This window comes from Dioscorea cayenensis, chromosome 3 (assembly GCF_009730915.1).
Source record: "Dioscorea cayenensis subsp. rotundata cultivar TDr96_F1 chromosome 3, TDr96_F1_v2_PseudoChromosome.rev07_lg8_w22 25.fasta, whole genome shotgun sequence".
In the NCBI taxonomy this organism is placed as follows: Eukaryota; Viridiplantae; Streptophyta; class Magnoliopsida; order Dioscoreales; family Dioscoreaceae; genus Dioscorea; species Dioscorea cayenensis.
Window position 1 is genome coordinate 17,057,226 of NC_052473.1, and position 16,426 is coordinate 17,073,651.

Below are 16,426 nucleotides of genomic sequence, written 5' to 3' on the forward strand. Positions count from 1 at the left end.
GAAACTCTCCTACAACCGTCAACAACAGCAACTAGTGATGAACCAAAAGATGCTGCTGATGAGGGGTAAGGAAAAGTCTGTGAAAAAAATAACGACAGGTGTTGCGGTTGACAGTATTGTCATCGCCAACCAATAATACAAACAAGTGCGGATGGATTTTCGACCGAAGAAAAAAAGATGCCCGAACAGGGGCGCATCAACGTGTTCGAGCAAGAGTTATTAAAGATTTTCCTGAATTGCTGGATGGATATCAAGTATTTTCGTTATACTTTAAATATATATATTAAATCATTTAACTTTATGAATTATCGTTTAACTATGTTAGTTTCCATTTAAATATTTACGTTACCGACGGCTCTCACTATGATGGGAGATGCCGCGCATAACGTACATGATGTTGACATAGTCATCCTGCCAATGATAATGAATGGTCACTTCCATTTAGTCGTTCTTGGTAACGATAAGCAAGAATACAGGCACTATACTTTTGCTGAAAGTGAGGAGTATAATAGAAACGCTGGAGAGATGATAAATGCTTTGATAACTAGAGTTTTGTGAATAGTATCGACTGCACAAACTATTTCGGGATTCTAACATCAAATTTTAAATCTTGACAGCAGAGACTATTTAACTATTGTGTCGATACGGACCTCGGCGAGTCGGTGAGTCTAACGTACCCCCTTGTTCATGACACTGACACCCCAAGACATAAACGAGGAAGTGTCGACTGTGTAGTCTATGTCATGCGGTTTATCGAACATTTACTCGACGGTGAAAAGCTATGGCTACCGTAATCGGAGGGCTCTGTTTATCTTTCAGAGTTATCGTATAAATAACATTATTGCCCTATTTAAATATCATTTTTTTGTTTAAATATCATTGTCTCTGTTTATATTCTAAGAGTTTATGTTTAACTTTTTGTTTATTTACAATGTCGTTTTTGTTTCTCAAAATATTTAAGTAAACCATTTAAGAGACAATATCTCTGTTAAAATATCAAAAGTTGACACTCAAATAAGTTTGTTTCTTTTTAAATATTTGTTTATTTACAACAGTTTTATTACAAGATCTACAATTGTGACCGGACGCGTGGCAGCGGTTGCAACGTAACTCACGGATGTCGGACATTTCCGACTCGATCCTCTTTCGTCTAGGACTCCAAGGTTGTCTTCTCGCCACAGGAGGTCGCAAACGAAATTCATGATTTTCGTCCGTAGGCTTCTCATTATCGGGTATGGGGAAAATAGCTTCTTTATAAGCCAATTTGTAATTGTCGACTGTGAAGTAGCCGCTAATAAATCAATGAACGTTAGTGTATGTCTGCATTATTGCAGCCAGCCATATTTGCACTAGATACCATAAACTTGCCATCTGCGACATGAGCATGTTCTATTGACAAGATCTACAGAGTTGCCGCACTGGTGAATCACTTAATAACGATCATCAACGCAACAAGTATTTCTACCTTCGAATTTATGTCTGGGTATAAGTAGGTCCTCCATTTGTTCGCTTACTCACGGCGGTTGCATAACATGCGCATCAACTTGAACCTATACAATGTAGAACACGAACACTTAAACAAGGTTAAGCAAAGACATTGATATTTAAACAGAAACAAATATTTTTAAACTGTAGGATACGAAATTAAATGAAGAGCCAGGTAGTTAAACACAGACAATGATTTTTATATTGTAAGGAAGACATTTTAAAGGATAAGAACAAATTTTAAACGTTAAATAAAATCAACATTCTTATACCTTATGGAGTCGACCATTTTCGTCACCGGTAAATACCGAGTTTCTTTGATCTACGCATTGAACGACTCCGCGACATTTGAATACATCTCACTTCAGCGTTCACATTTGAACAAATAATTCGACTAATGTGACATATCCGATTTATCAATCAACCACTGATAGGCTTCAGTTGATGTGGTTTGCAGTTCATTTGACTAAAGTATATAGACCAGTACTCCTCCCTCAATGCCTTCCCAAGTCTACCATTGGCCTCTAAATGTCAAAGACAGTATGCATGTGGGGAAAAAGGGAAGACCCGTGCAATGGCGTTCATAAGGCCGTTGGACCTGTCCGACACAAATGTAATTATCTCTTCATAGTCTCCATCATCATATAAAGCATCATCTAACTTGGAAATGAACCACGTCAAATTGGCGTCAGTATCGTTGTCAACAATACCGAAGGCGATGTGGAAAAAATTATTGTTTCCATCTTTGCCTGTGGCACCCAATAGAGTACCACGATACTTTCCAAGAATGTGTGTTCCATCGAGAAACAGCAGTGGCCTGCAAGCCCTCTTAAATCCCATGATACATGTACTGAAAAGAAAGAATGGACGTTTAAAACGCTCACTGTCTCTTTCCACAATCGAAATACTGCCGCGGTTTGTCTCAACCACCTTATCCACCTACCAAAGCAACAAATCATAACTGGAGATGTCACTATCGTCGAGGATCACCCTGGCATGCTCTTTTCCCAACCAAGCTTACTTGTATGGAATGTGGACACCATGTTCCCACAACATTTCCTTTGGAATGTCGATGGCCTTGTACAAGGGCCGGTCCTTGAGCTTCTGAATCACTCGTGCGCTTACCCATATTTTGGACACTTTCGGATGTGACACAGATCCAATAACACCACCGCAAGTGTGTGGCGGGTGTATTGTCTTGATTCTGAAAGTATTTTTGTTATATTCCTTTGATGCATGAAGCGCCATTGATAACCATCGGCAACACATTCCTTAGTCACCCGGTGTTTTTCGTTCCTTAGGAATTTGAATTAAAAATTCTGTTTAATTGCAAAATTTCAAAGTGTGTCTCTCAAATGTTCAACGCCTTGAAAATGTTGTCTGATATCCAACGACAACACTTCAGATTGATCTAACAAGGAAAGAAGGCGTGCCACACTTTCAGGGTCGCCATGAGTTAGAACGGAAGCGCTCACAGAATCTGAATTCCTGCCAACACTTTAGTTTAAACAAAAACGATCAATATTTTAAGCAGAAACATAACATTTTTAAACGATAACTAGAAAATTTAAACGTTAAAACAAATATTTAAACAGAAACAAAATAATTTAATCAAAGAAGACAATTTTTAAATGGAAACTTGATATATTTAAACAGAAACTAGGATAATTAAACAATAATTAACTTCTACAACTAGATAAACATAAAAGAGAAGAATTTTACAACGAGAAGAAATCGTTTTCAGTAGGATACGACAATGGCACATCATCTGTCTCAACAACAAGATCGATGACAATGCATTTGAAGATGGAGTCTACGTGACACATGCGCTGGATGTTAACCTCATTTTCTATTGGACAAACCATTTTGACAATGTTTGGTATAAGCTTAAATAAGTTTAAAAATAGGATCAACCCAAAAAAACATTGTTATAATTTTTTAAAAAAAATATTTATAAAAATCTATTATTTAATTGACTTTTATTAGTTTCATTATAACTTCAAAAATAAATAAATAAATAAATAAATCATCTATTTAAAACTTTTAACTTCTCTTAGCACTGAATTGTGACTTTGACCAGCAAAAGTTTTTTTTATTTGACCAAATACAAAAAAATTATTTTATTTTGTAAGGTTTATATATACTTTTTTAATTTGTATTTATAAATAAAAACATGTACTTTTTTTATATGTATTTATAAATTCTTTTTTTTATTATTTATAAATTATAATTAATATGTCTAATAGATCAACTATCGGTGTAATTGGATTAAATTAGTTTTTATAAAGATTGGATATTAAATTCTTTTTTATTTGATCACACAGGAAAAAATCGTCATCTCCGTCCTTAGTTTTATGTTAGCCCAAATTAATGGCTCACTCAAACGATGGCTTATCAACTCCTCAAAAAATCATCAGCTTAAAGTAAATCTATTTGCTCAAACAATGGTATAAATCAACAGGTGCCTATTGATTGAAATTAACTAATGGCTGGGTTGGTGAATCAATAGCCTATAAAAGGGCATTAGTTGAAGCTGATTTAACACGCAACCAATTGAAGAAGAAAAGTGAGAGTGAATTAGAGAGAAAGAAAGAAGAAGAGTGAGAAAATATTTTAACAGAGTTTGTCTATTCTCCTAGTATAAAAAAAGAGTACTAGTTTTTCCTTTGTTATTAGAGAGAGTTTGTAACTCATAAAATTTTCCCTCTTAGTAATCTATCCTCGTCCCCCTTACTCCCTAATTATTTACTGGGTTTTGTAATATCCCTACTTTTGTACATCCGCTTTTAAAAATATATTTACGTATTATTACATTGTAGTAAGCATTTTCCTCTAGAGAGTTTTATCGGAGAAACCCAGTGCAAGAATAAAGCACTCTAAGCTGGCAAAGTTTATAGTAAATTTTTGCTCACAAGTACATAAAAAGGTTTGACTTTGAACCTTTTCCTGAAAACCAAGGAATCGAAAGGTAAGTTAGGGTAGGACCTTTTGAAAATACTATTTTTATGATTCGAGGACTCACCACACAAAAAGAGTTTTTGAGGCGGTTGCTTTCCTATGAGGCGGTTATAACCGCCTCATAGGTTATAGGTTAGTTTTCATGATTATAACCGCCTCTATAACTACTAAGTTTTTCATCAAACGTCATAGTTTTTGAAGCGTTATAACCGCCATCTATTGCTATTAGTTTTTATTACTATTTAATAGTTTTAGAGGCGATATAACCGCCTCTAAAAATTTATTGTAGTAGAGGCGGTTATAACACTCCTCAATAAATATTAAATTTTCATTAATCCTCAATAGTTTTAAAGGTGGTTATAACCATCTCTAAAAATTATAAGTGGTAGAGGCGGTTATAACTTCTATAGTTTATAATTTCTGCATATTCATACTTTTTAGAGGTGGTTATGACCACCTCTAAATTTATTCATTTAATTAAATTGAATTTTATCCCTATTAATAATAAATAAATTTGTTTAACCTCAGTAAACTCGAAAAATATAAATTTTCATTACATTCAAAAATATACTAAATTTAATTTCATTGAACTTTATTGACATGTTATGAATTAAAGTGTAATGTATTTTTGAGTACTAGCAAAAATTGTAAGAGTTTTACACCATTTGTGTACTTTCATTACAAAAATATGAGTTAATTACACAAAAGTAAAAAGCTTCATGTATCCTCATCCTCAACCCTCTTGATCTTTTAACCATGAATTCTCCAAAATCTGCAAAAAAACATTAAACAAAAATCCAATCATAATCAAAATTGACACCAATAATATTGATGTGAATTTCATGAAGTTTATCCAACATAATATAACTCAGCAAAACACGGAATAAAGGATCCCATAAACTTACAGGGTTCAATGATGTAACAAGCATCATAGACTGCAGGAGTATTTCAAAACAAAGTGACATGTTAGTTTCCTTTTTCTAGTAGTAGTGAATATAGTAAACAAGGATATGCAATTCAAATGAGCTAAGTTTTACCTCATGGAGTAATTTTGAAATCCTCTCTTGGTTTGCTTGAATTCCTCTCACACAGTTCTTCTCGAAAGAAATGGAAGCATCCCCAAGCAACCTCAAAGACCTGGAAAAATAAAAGCAAAAAGTAAATATTAACATCATACTGAAGTCGATATCCGGAACCTTGGATACATCTAACATTAAACTTTTCAAAGAAGGCCACTATGTACTTTTTGCACAATAAGTACTCCGGTCTCGCTATACATCAACCTATAATTCACAAAGATTTATAATCAAGCAAAGAATCATTAATATGCTTCTACTACATGTCTATACCATGTAAATCGAATTAGTATGCATAGGTTTATATCTCGTAGCAAATTAGCTTGTGCATCCGTCTCATGAAAATGATGATCAAACAAACAATTACTAAATATATGCATTATCATTAAGATGAATCCAGTGAATAATTGTACATAGTCTATATTCCGACATGCTTCTCACCCTAGATTGTAAAACTAACGTATAATGCCGTGAAAGAAATGTTAAGTGGACATTTGAATATAAGAAACAGACTCGGGCACAAAACCATGGTAAGAGCCTCACACTGTGTAGGATTAACCTTTCCCTGAGCAAAAAAGAAATCAATATCACCAGTAAGAACAATGAGTAAATACAGAAAGCATGGCATTTAGATAAACATTAAAGAATTTTGCTATGTACAAATTGATAAATGACAACAATTATGGTTAAACTTTAAAAACTTAAATGGAACCAAGCAAATAGTTCAAGGCATTTACAGGCATGATACTGCTGCCTGGCTCATTTTCGGGAAGAATTAATTCGCCTAGCCCACAATGTGAACCGCTCTAAAGGAGAAATTCTGAAGTTAACAGAACATATTATCTGTAATACACAAGTGAAACCAAAATAGTCACTAGGTACCTCCCAAGAAGTCGGATGTCATTTGCAATCTTAGGAAGAGAAACAGAAACTCGTATTCAAGGCCCCGCTAGTCTCGATAAAAAGCATCATGTGCCGCCTGCACGTAAGATGATCTCGATGAGATTTTTGAATACAGTGACTAATACAAAGAAATGACTGCTACTTTTTACTCCATAAGTTCACTTTTTTTTAACAAGAAATCGCTACAAAAAAATGTCCCAAAGGAAGCGAATATGAATAATAGAAAGCACTAAAACCTACAAAATACAATCATAATGAATAAAAAAAAAGAATGGAAATAAACTTGAAAGTGATTTTCCATTATGGGTAACAGCTTTATGCTCGAAAAATATATATTGACAGTAAAAGTAGCCTTTTGTTGTTAAACATGTAAAAGTGAAAAGCTATCTCCACTTTCCAAAGTGAGAAACTACATTCTGAATATATTGAATGGTCACAGTAAAAATGGTTGTAATTTGGAACCCAATTTGCATTATGGGTAACAACTTATGCTCGAAAAATATATATTCACATAAACGCTTGTACTTTGAGAGGATGTGATAAGGTTGATGTCATTAGTTACACAGGGTTCAAAGAAGATAAGTTTTAGTTTAGCCTGCAAATCAGGCCATGAGAGAATTTCTGCAAGTTCCTGATTGAACAGCTGGCAATGGCCATCAACCATATCATACTCTGTCAAATGCAAGTAGGCATTTATGAACATTAGATTCTACAATGTACCTAAGTAAAAGAAATATGTTGCAAAAAATTAGAATTTATCAACTTTTCGCTCATGGAATATTAGATTAACTTAAATTTTCATCTTTCCCTATTTATAGCATTGAATCTCATTATTTCCTTCGATTTTTGCAAACCGATAATATTATCTCGCTGTAATCGTGAACCCTATGCACAACGTAATAGGAAAAAAAAATAGCTTGAGCAGGTTATCCAGCTGATATGCTCGTTAAAGTAGCATTGTTAAATATTCGTGGTTATTTAATAAACACATAAATAACCATGAATATTAAAGAGTACTATTTTAAGAATGCTTACCTTGTAACAATCACATAAGTTTCTTCACAACAGGTCAAGTTTAAACTCGCAAACCCGGCCAAAGATAGTTGCCACTTTATCTCAACAAATGGACATGAATATATGAGTTTGTCCAGGAGAAGAGCCCATCCAATATGCATTGTTCTCGTTTCGTATATTAGGGCATTTTATTTCTCACAACTAAAAATTGCTTACTTAGTTCTACGAGTTGAACAATATCACCCAAGATTCAGGCAACCAAAAATATATATTACCAATAAATTGGAAGAAGAAAATGAAAATGGAAAGTCAGATTTGGTTGCAAGCAAATAGAAGAGAGTCTTTGAAGGATATAGATACTAACTAGGGCTTCAAATTTGTTTTCTCGCAGAACAAAATGGCAGCTTGGTCTCCTCACCATCGCAGCAAAGAACTTTAACATCAAACCTGAATATTTATGCATGAAAAACAAAAACTTATTGTATAATACTACAAGTAATGGGATAATTGTTTTTAAAAAATAAAGCAAATAAAGATATGACTCCCAAGAGAACTACTAAAATGGTCTGGGTTGATTTGTGGAATCCACACAGCTTGATAAGCATGTCCTTCGAAGATCAACAAAGGCACTTCGTCCCGCGTAAATAAAAAAAGGGCACATTATACATGATAACATCAATTAACCTAATGAAACAACAAAGTGAACAAAGCAATTACTTTCACTTTTGTGTGGTTATATTTTTTTATTAAGCTATTGATCAAGTTGGACTTGAAATGCTTTCAACTTAAACTAAAAACATTTGACTCAAGGCGCTAGATGACTAATAGAAAAATAAAAAGAAAAATGTAAAAAGAGTGCTATATTAGAAATTATGAAAGGCTCGAGATACCAAAGCAAAATCCAATAGTAGTAAATACTCATCTCAATATGGTGAAGCATATGAATTGTACTATTGTGGAACATGTACAATTACAGAAGCCATAAAATAAAAATAAGTCATCTGAAGTAAAACATACCCCTTCTTTGTGTTCACTCCAGGTCCCAACAAAGCAGTACCACCTTGTGCAAGCTACTCAAAGCACACTCTTAGTAAGGGACAGTCCAAAATGCAACTGTGAACAGATACACAAAAAGTAGTTGTCTTACTTGATACATGCGAGGAAGTGTATCCAACACTCTATCAATCCCATATTTCACCTGCAAAAAGAAATGTTTCAACAAGCCAAAGTTCAGCGAGATATCTTTGTGCTTCAAAACAATTACAGTGACACAAGAAATACACAAAGAAGCAAGAGGCCAAAGAATCAGCGAATGGTGTAATTTAAAAAAATGAGTACCCGAAAGCAAGATACCCACTAAACTCTTGTCCAAGAGTCAGAGGAGTAGCTTTTATTCTCATATTTTTTCCTTATCCATCGCTCATGAATGCTGTCTTCCAGCTTACTTAGATGAGTAATAGCATACTACAGAATGACAAAAGTACCGTTAAGTATCAAAAGCTAATGAACATACATAACCATCCAATCATGTCTTACAAGTATTTCCAAGATGATAACTAATTGCGTAACCTCAGATAGACAATTTACCCCCTTCCTCGTATAGATCCACAAAGCATGAGTTTGTTGTTCAAATCCATGAGTTAACAAAAGCTTTTGTCCATACAAGCCAGACATACACCTATTAAGTATCCTTATACTAATACCATACATTTTACAAATTCTTTTTCAAGTCGAACTAATTCTTATTCATTTGATTTTTACAAGCGTGAATGCCTCAGTTGATGGTCTAGAATTATGTATTATGGCAATCAATTCTTAAATAATACATGACGGCTCATTCCAAACATTGTAACTGGCCTGAGGAAGTATTTACATTATAATGCATGATAACCAAATTAAATTAACAGATACAACAAATAGAAATATGTTCTAGTTAAGTTGGGCGCTACTTATACATGTAGCCAATAAACAATGAATATGAAATATAGTACATTTTACAAGAAATACACAGTTATTCTCATTTCTTTCCTCAAGACTAATGATAGGGGAACCAAGAGAATCGTAACAACATGAGTTTATAATTTTGCAAAAATGATTTCTTCAAGACTAAACAATAAAAACAATCGCTTTGCAAAGGTAACTCACATATAGTGTGTTTAAGCGCACACAAAGGCTTTGAGTAGAAAGCGCATCAATTTGATGAAATCGTTCATCACTCAATCTACGATCCACTGCTTGATGAGATCTCCTCTCCTCGCTTGATCCGAGATCCGCTACAAAAAGCCCCCGATTCCATTAGATTAATCACAATCTGGGTCCAATCCAATCATAAGAAAAAAAAAATTCAAATCAATCCATCAAAATTGGATCTCCGCACTGATCGCTGGCGTGATTCTCCTCCAAGGAACTCGTGAGAACCGGAAGAACCTACATCAAAGGATAACGAGACCTCCTTGAGAGAAGAGTAAGAAGAATGGGGAGGAGAAGAGAAACGAGACCTCCTCGGCGGAGCAACGAGTGGAGAAGTGGGTAATGGCTGCGGAGTCGCAAGGGGATCGCTCTCTTGAGAGAAATTGCGTTGGGATGCTGGGTTTGTCGAGAGTTAGCGGCACGGCGGGGGGTGGTGGCTGCAGGAGTGAGGTTTGTCGGGAGTTAGGGCACACACGCTCTCTTGAGAGAAATCCGGGAATTAGGGCGCACAAGCGTGAGTGAGAGCGCACAAGCTTCATCAGAGAAATCCGGGAATTAGGGCGCAGCGTGAGAGAGAGAGAGAGAGGTTTTAATTATTTTTAAAACAAAATTAATATAGAGGGGTTTAACTAAACCGGCTCTAAAAACATGGAAAAAAATATTCTATTTTATTATAGAGGGGGTTTTTTAAAACCCTTCTATTTAAATGCCTCTAAAACCCAAAAATGATGTAGTGACTATTGGTGACTTTTCAGATACCTTTTTGTAAGAAATTTTATTTTCAGGGACTGTCATTGCATTTTGGCAGAATTTTAAGTTAAGAGATATGGTGTGGTAATGGCTGGCTTTTGTGTTGGCTTTCATCTCCTTCTTCTTCTTCAAGGGTTGCAATAGTGTTCTTTGAGGAAAAAAAGAAGATAAGATGAGAAGAAAGGAATTAAAAGGAGAGGGGGCTTGGAGATGGTCGGAGGGAGTTTGCCGGAGTACTTGGTAAGAGTTATCTTGGTTTGAATGATGAATGATGTATGGTTAAAGAACTTGGGCAAGCATGCTAGAATTGTATCTTGTTTTTATGAGATTTGGCTTGGTTTTGAGTGGCAAAAGCATGGTTTAGTGTTGTAGATGATAAGTGATTCAAGTTGCTTTGATTTGATTAATTAAGTGGATAATGATGATTAATATGGTGATGATATTGGGTGGAGATCAAGTGATTAAGCTTAGCCAAAGCGGTTAAGTTGGGCTTGATCAAATCAACTGAAGTGGGCTTGATTTGATTGAGTCAAGTTCATTCAATTGGGTTGGAGTTGGGTTTGGCTAGCCAAGTTCGAGTAGATTGGGTTCATTTGGGTTTAAATGAGAGTAAAGAATAGGTTTGGTGCAACCAATTAAGGATTGATTTGGTTTGGACTCAATGTGTAATTGAGTTGGGTTGAATTCAAGTTAAGTTAGTTGAGGTTGAGTTGGGTTGACTTTGTGGTAAACGAATTTAAGGAGAATTGGGTTCAGTTGAACCAACCTGGTTCAAGAGATTTTGTATAACGATTGAAATTGGTTCAATGCTGGTTGGTGAAATTGAACTTGGTTCGGTGAAATTGAGGTTGGTTCAGATTGGTTTAGAATGTTGTAGCCCAAATTGAGTTGGTTTAAGTGAAATTGGAGACTAGTTTGATTATGCAAGGTCGGATTTGAACCGATTGAAGTGAGTTGGTACAATTAGAGAGTCAGTTATTGGTTTTTTGTATTTTTCTTTTGGGTCCGTTCTCTTGTTAGGTGTTATTTAGACTTGGGAGGAAGTTTCAGGTCTAGCGGGAAATCCAAGGGAGACCAGGTGAGTTGGTAGTGGCTATTATTTTGGATAATTGGTTAATTGTTATTATTTTGAAATAAGTATTTAATAGCTAGTATTTTGAAATTTGTGTTTAGTTATTTCATTTTATTATATTTAATTATGTGTAATGTTAAAAAATACATGTATGCTTTGACTTTGATTGATTTGTGAAAACCATGTGGGCATATTAAAATGTTTTACTGTCGATACTAGTGGATTTGGTTTGCATTCCTGGTATAAGAATGGTGTTCTGGATTTGGACATGTATGTGTGATGATTTTCTCGAGTTGGAAATTGGAAAGAATTCCATTGTTGCATTGGATTTTGATAGTGACTACGGACTTTAATCCGATAATGTATTTTCGGGTTCCACGGTCCGGCCTAATAAGAGGCGGCGTGGTTAACCATGAGTTTACCCTGGCCAAGAGGTGTACGGAACCATTGACAGGGGTGTCTTTTATGTGAGAGACCCGTGGTAACCACACGGGGATCTCAATACCCAATGTCAGGGTTATGAAGACCTTGATGGCTCTCAACCTAGTCGCGACTGCGGCTAAGTTGGGGAGTATTTTTAGGCCAATGAATTGAGGATGGTTTTACTTTACATGTTATTTTAGATTGTGATGAGAGGACGAAACCCAGTTGTCGCTCTTAAGAGGGCAGTCTCTCACAAAATTATATTCCTTGGAAAATTGATTTGATGATGATTCGTAATAAATTTATGTTTTAAAAGCTCTTAAAAGTTGTATTTTGCCGAAATTTTTGTAATTGGGAAGTTTGGAAATTATTTGAGAAATTGATCCTAATATATTTTATATATGCCATATGAAATTATTTGAAATTATTGACCCACTATCGACTAACTGAATTATGTTGCAGTTGCATGAGTATGACCCTATTAGATCACCTGTGCGAGTATAGAGCTAGCTAGTCAGGGCTAAGTTATTTGTTATCGAATCTAAACTCTAGTAGTCATTCATTTATAACCAGATATTTGTAACACTTAGTTTGCATTTAGCCACATAAACTTATGGTTTTTTCAATTATAACTCTACAGTTTTTTATGAATCATTTGTACCTATATAAACAATATTATAATACGGGACAAAATAAAAAAATAATTTAATTTTTACATTGTAAAAGTATTTTTATAAAAATTTAATCTCAACAGTTGGCCCCATATATATATAAATATTAAATTCGTCCATAAAAGATATTTACATATAATTCTCTTTTAACTTGCATATATCACTTCCAAATTTTGAATAAATTCATTACTTGATGATTTTTTTCTACTAATAAATTACATTCACCTCAACATTCTCACTACTCTACAAACACCCATAACAAAAATTAATTTTTTATCCAAAAATTTACAAGTTAAATAAATCATTTATTTATTTATTTTTTATAAAAATCTTAATATTAGGCTATTAGCAAATAGTCATTGTTTTAAACTGTACAAAATAAACATTTCTTTCCAAAATATATATAAATTCCAATTCCCTAAACTTGGCTAGTGTGGTTTTGTTTTTAACCTCGCACCAATCAAACAAACACTTTTTTTTCCCGATATATATATAAAACTGTCAAAAAAAATTTCCAATATTTTAGTTTTGATATATTTGGGGACCGGTTGAGTTAATTGTTTCCTAATTTGTAAAGTACATACTTGTCATATCAACTAAATTCAACAAAGACATGACACAGAATTAATATGATCTAGAAACTTGCCACAGTTATGTGGCTGGGATATTATCTCTCTTTCTATATTTTACTTACATATTTATATATATTTTTTTATAGTAGACGACAAACACTCTGAATCAATCTAGATTAATTTCGATTTAGTTCTACTTTTGAATCTACAATTCAAATTTTTAACCAAGATTTTCAGACCCGGACTGGGCATCGATCGGGAAAAGATTAGGGGTCAGGGGTCGAGGGGTTCAACTGGGTTTAACCAGGGTTCAACCAGAATCAACAATTATTATTAAAAATAATTTAAATTTTAGTTATACATGATTAAAAAATCAAATATTAAAAAATAAAAAAAATAAAAAAATTAAAAACATAACTTTTAAAACTTTAAGCAAGTATTCTATATAAATAAATATTAAAGTACACCACATTCAAAATGTGAAATACACTTATACACTTATACACCAAATAACATAAAAATAAACTAGTACAAAATTAATTGAAAAACATAAAAATAATCAACTACGAAATAAACAACTAAGAAATCTATAAAAAAAACATAAAAATATTCAAACTTCATAAATTCAAATACATCAAATACTATAAATATAAACTGGTTCAAATCTCCATAAATCAAAATATAACTATGAAATAAACAACTAAATAATCCATAATTATAAACAATTAAATAATCTATAATTGAATACCTTTTGTTTACACTTTTACATTTAAACCCCCGAAATATTAATATATTATAACATATAATAAAAAATTAAAAAAATTGGAAAAACCCGGGTTGGTGACCCGGCCGGGTCACCGGGTCACCGGTCCAACCGGCCGGGTTACCGGTTTAATCCCGGTTTTAATAAAATCCGGGTTTATATATTGGACGGGACGGTTTGAAAGCCCGGGTCCGGATCAATCCGGTCCGGGTCTGAAAACATTGTTTTTAACAATAGCGGTGGTTCCAATTCTAGTTCAGTTATGATAAATTAAAGGATATCAAAATAAATTATATATTATTATATTATATGTAATATAATTTTTATTTAAAATTTTAAAAATAAAACGTGTGATTTGGTTCCGGTATTTAGCTTGCAAGAACCTTTAACAGAAACCCGATTGAAATTGCTTGTTTTGATTTCTTCAAAAGTTGCAGAGTATATACATATTATATATATATATATATATACAGGCACATGCATGTATTGTTTTCAAAGTATATATCATCATAATTCGAATGATCTAGAAACTTGACGTAAATTTGTGTGGCTTGGATCAATATATCAACTCATGCCACTAAAACACTATAACTCTCTTTTAAACGGCCATAATAGTAATTATTCATTTCTTTGAGGTACATCGGCACCAAAAAAAAAATATCCTATTTGGTAAACACAAATTTCATGATTTGTGATAATGTTCAATTTAAAATATCATTTATGATATGGTTGTCGCATTAAATTTTTTTTAAAGAATAGTTTCTCATAAATTTTTTAATTGTTTCAATCACACAAGATTTTAAAAAATAGAGTTAAAAAAAGGGAATAAAATCAGGGTATTGGTGTTCAGATTGAGTATGTAATTATCTACATTAATTAGGATATGAACACCAGTTTTAATTTATTCAAATTGATGTTCAATCTCAACATACATACACAAACAAACTCCCTAACAAAAGCATTTCTTTTACACAAATTTATCATTAATCATTAAAACAATCATATATATTTACATCTTAGACATTAGAAGAGAGTCAAACTCTTGATGTTCGGCATAGTCGTCATTGAGATAGTATTTAAACAATCACTCCAATAAAACCATTTGGTACAAATAACATGTGACACCAAAATATCTCAAATTACACATTAACAAACCTAAACACACAAACACAATTAATAAGTCTTGAAAGAAACAAAATCCAAGAACACTACATTCATGCATGGGTAGAAGACAAGCACATAATTAATTAATCCTGAAACACAAACACAATAATAACTTTATGCATGAAAGAAAAGATCAGAAATCCTTCTTCCATTGATCCAAAGTTCAAACACATGAAAAACCAGACAAATAAATATTAAATATATTCACAGCACTCTAGTGCATGCATGCAAAAGGCAATAATGTCCAAACAACTGAAATTCCTACTAACAATTAATGACTAGCTAGACATAAAACTGAAATATATGAAACTTAGACATATATGATCAGACATTATAAGGGCCGGAAGGATCCAACTGTTTGCAGAGAGCAAGATAAGTGAGATAAAGGACTCGGTCCTTAGCGCCAGTGCGGTGATTCCTGGTGTGCTTGCAGAAGTATTTGAGTTGCTCCAAAGTGCAAAAACCAAGGTTTTGACCAAGAAGCAAGGAGAGCCAGTTGATGCTGCGTTTCTTAGGGCTGATACAAGGTTTAAGGGACTTGGGTTGAGAGCAAGAAGGGCACGTAAGGTAAGGAGGGTTTAACCATGCATGGGGAGCACGGTCATGCATGGCATGTTTGTTGTCACGTATGAAGGTGGAGAGTTCTTGGAAACAGGGTTGAAGTTGGTAGGTGATAGGGTGGTGAGTGTTGCAGTGGCGGCATTGCATGGTGTCAGAGATGGTGGTGCGGTTGTTGGAGATGAGGAAGGAGAGAGGGTGAATGGTGGCACGGAGATTGGTGGACCATGGATAGGGAGGTTCAATGGTGGATGGTGGAGATGAAGGAGTGTTGTTACGGCGAGAATGAGAACGGGGAGTTTCTTGATTGAGATGGAGAGGAGTAACGGTAGTAATAGTAGGAGAAGGAGAAGGAGTAGTGGAGGAAGAGGCATTGGTATGGGGAGTTGGAAGGGAGAGAGATAAGGCAAGATCAGGGTCACCTTTGTCATCAACGTTGTTGTTGTTGGCCATTGATGATGATGATGATGATGATAGAAGAAAATGAAGAAGAAGAATGGAGAAGAAGAAGATGGGTTTGTTTAGAGGAGATGGAGGAGGGAAGGTGAGGTTTATCAAGAAAGGGAGAAGGAGAGAAGACAAGATATATAGGGAGAGACAAAGAGGAGATATATAGAAGATCATGTATAGAGTGAGGGTTTCTTGGATAGGGAGTGAGGGAGTTGGTTAGTTTTTCAAAAGATTTTGTTTTGATAGTTAATTAAATGAAAAACTTCTTCCTTATTAAAAACAAAAAAAAAGATAGAGAGTGAAAAAAAAAATGTGTTTAAGTTTAATTAATACCATTGATCCCCGGTCTTATTTACATATACTCTTACACAAGTTTT

The 16,426-nt window shown here is 34.0% G+C and overlaps 1 protein-coding gene across 1 annotated transcript; it reads right to left on the bottom strand.

The window, feature by feature from the left end:
- Positions 1-7,807: 7,807 nt before the first annotated feature.
- LOC120251063 lies at positions 7,808-16,052 on the bottom strand. The gene is made up of 4 exons (XM_039259608.1): positions 15,372-16,052; positions 8,584-8,634; positions 8,454-8,506; positions 7,808-7,883 (listed from the first exon to the last, which is right to left on the bottom strand). The coding sequence occupies exons 1-4, from the start codon at positions 16,050-16,052 to the stop codon at positions 7,808-7,810; spliced, it is 861 nt and encodes a 286-aa protein (XP_039115542.1).
- Between the last annotated feature and the right edge of the window lie 374 nt (positions 16,053-16,426).

Coding starts and splice junctions, on each gene's coding strand:
- LOC120251063 (XM_039259608.1), bottom strand. CDS start 16,052: ATGGCCAACAACAACAACGTTGATGACAAAGGTGACCCTGATCTTGCC. Junction 8,507..8,583: donor CACTTCCTCGCATGTATCAA/GTAAGACAACTA, acceptor TGCTTTGAGTAG/CTTGCACAAGGTGGTACTGC. Junction 7,884..8,453: donor GGAGTGAACACAAAGAAGGG/GTATGTTTTACT, acceptor ATAAATATTCAG/GTTTGATGTTAAAGTTCTTT.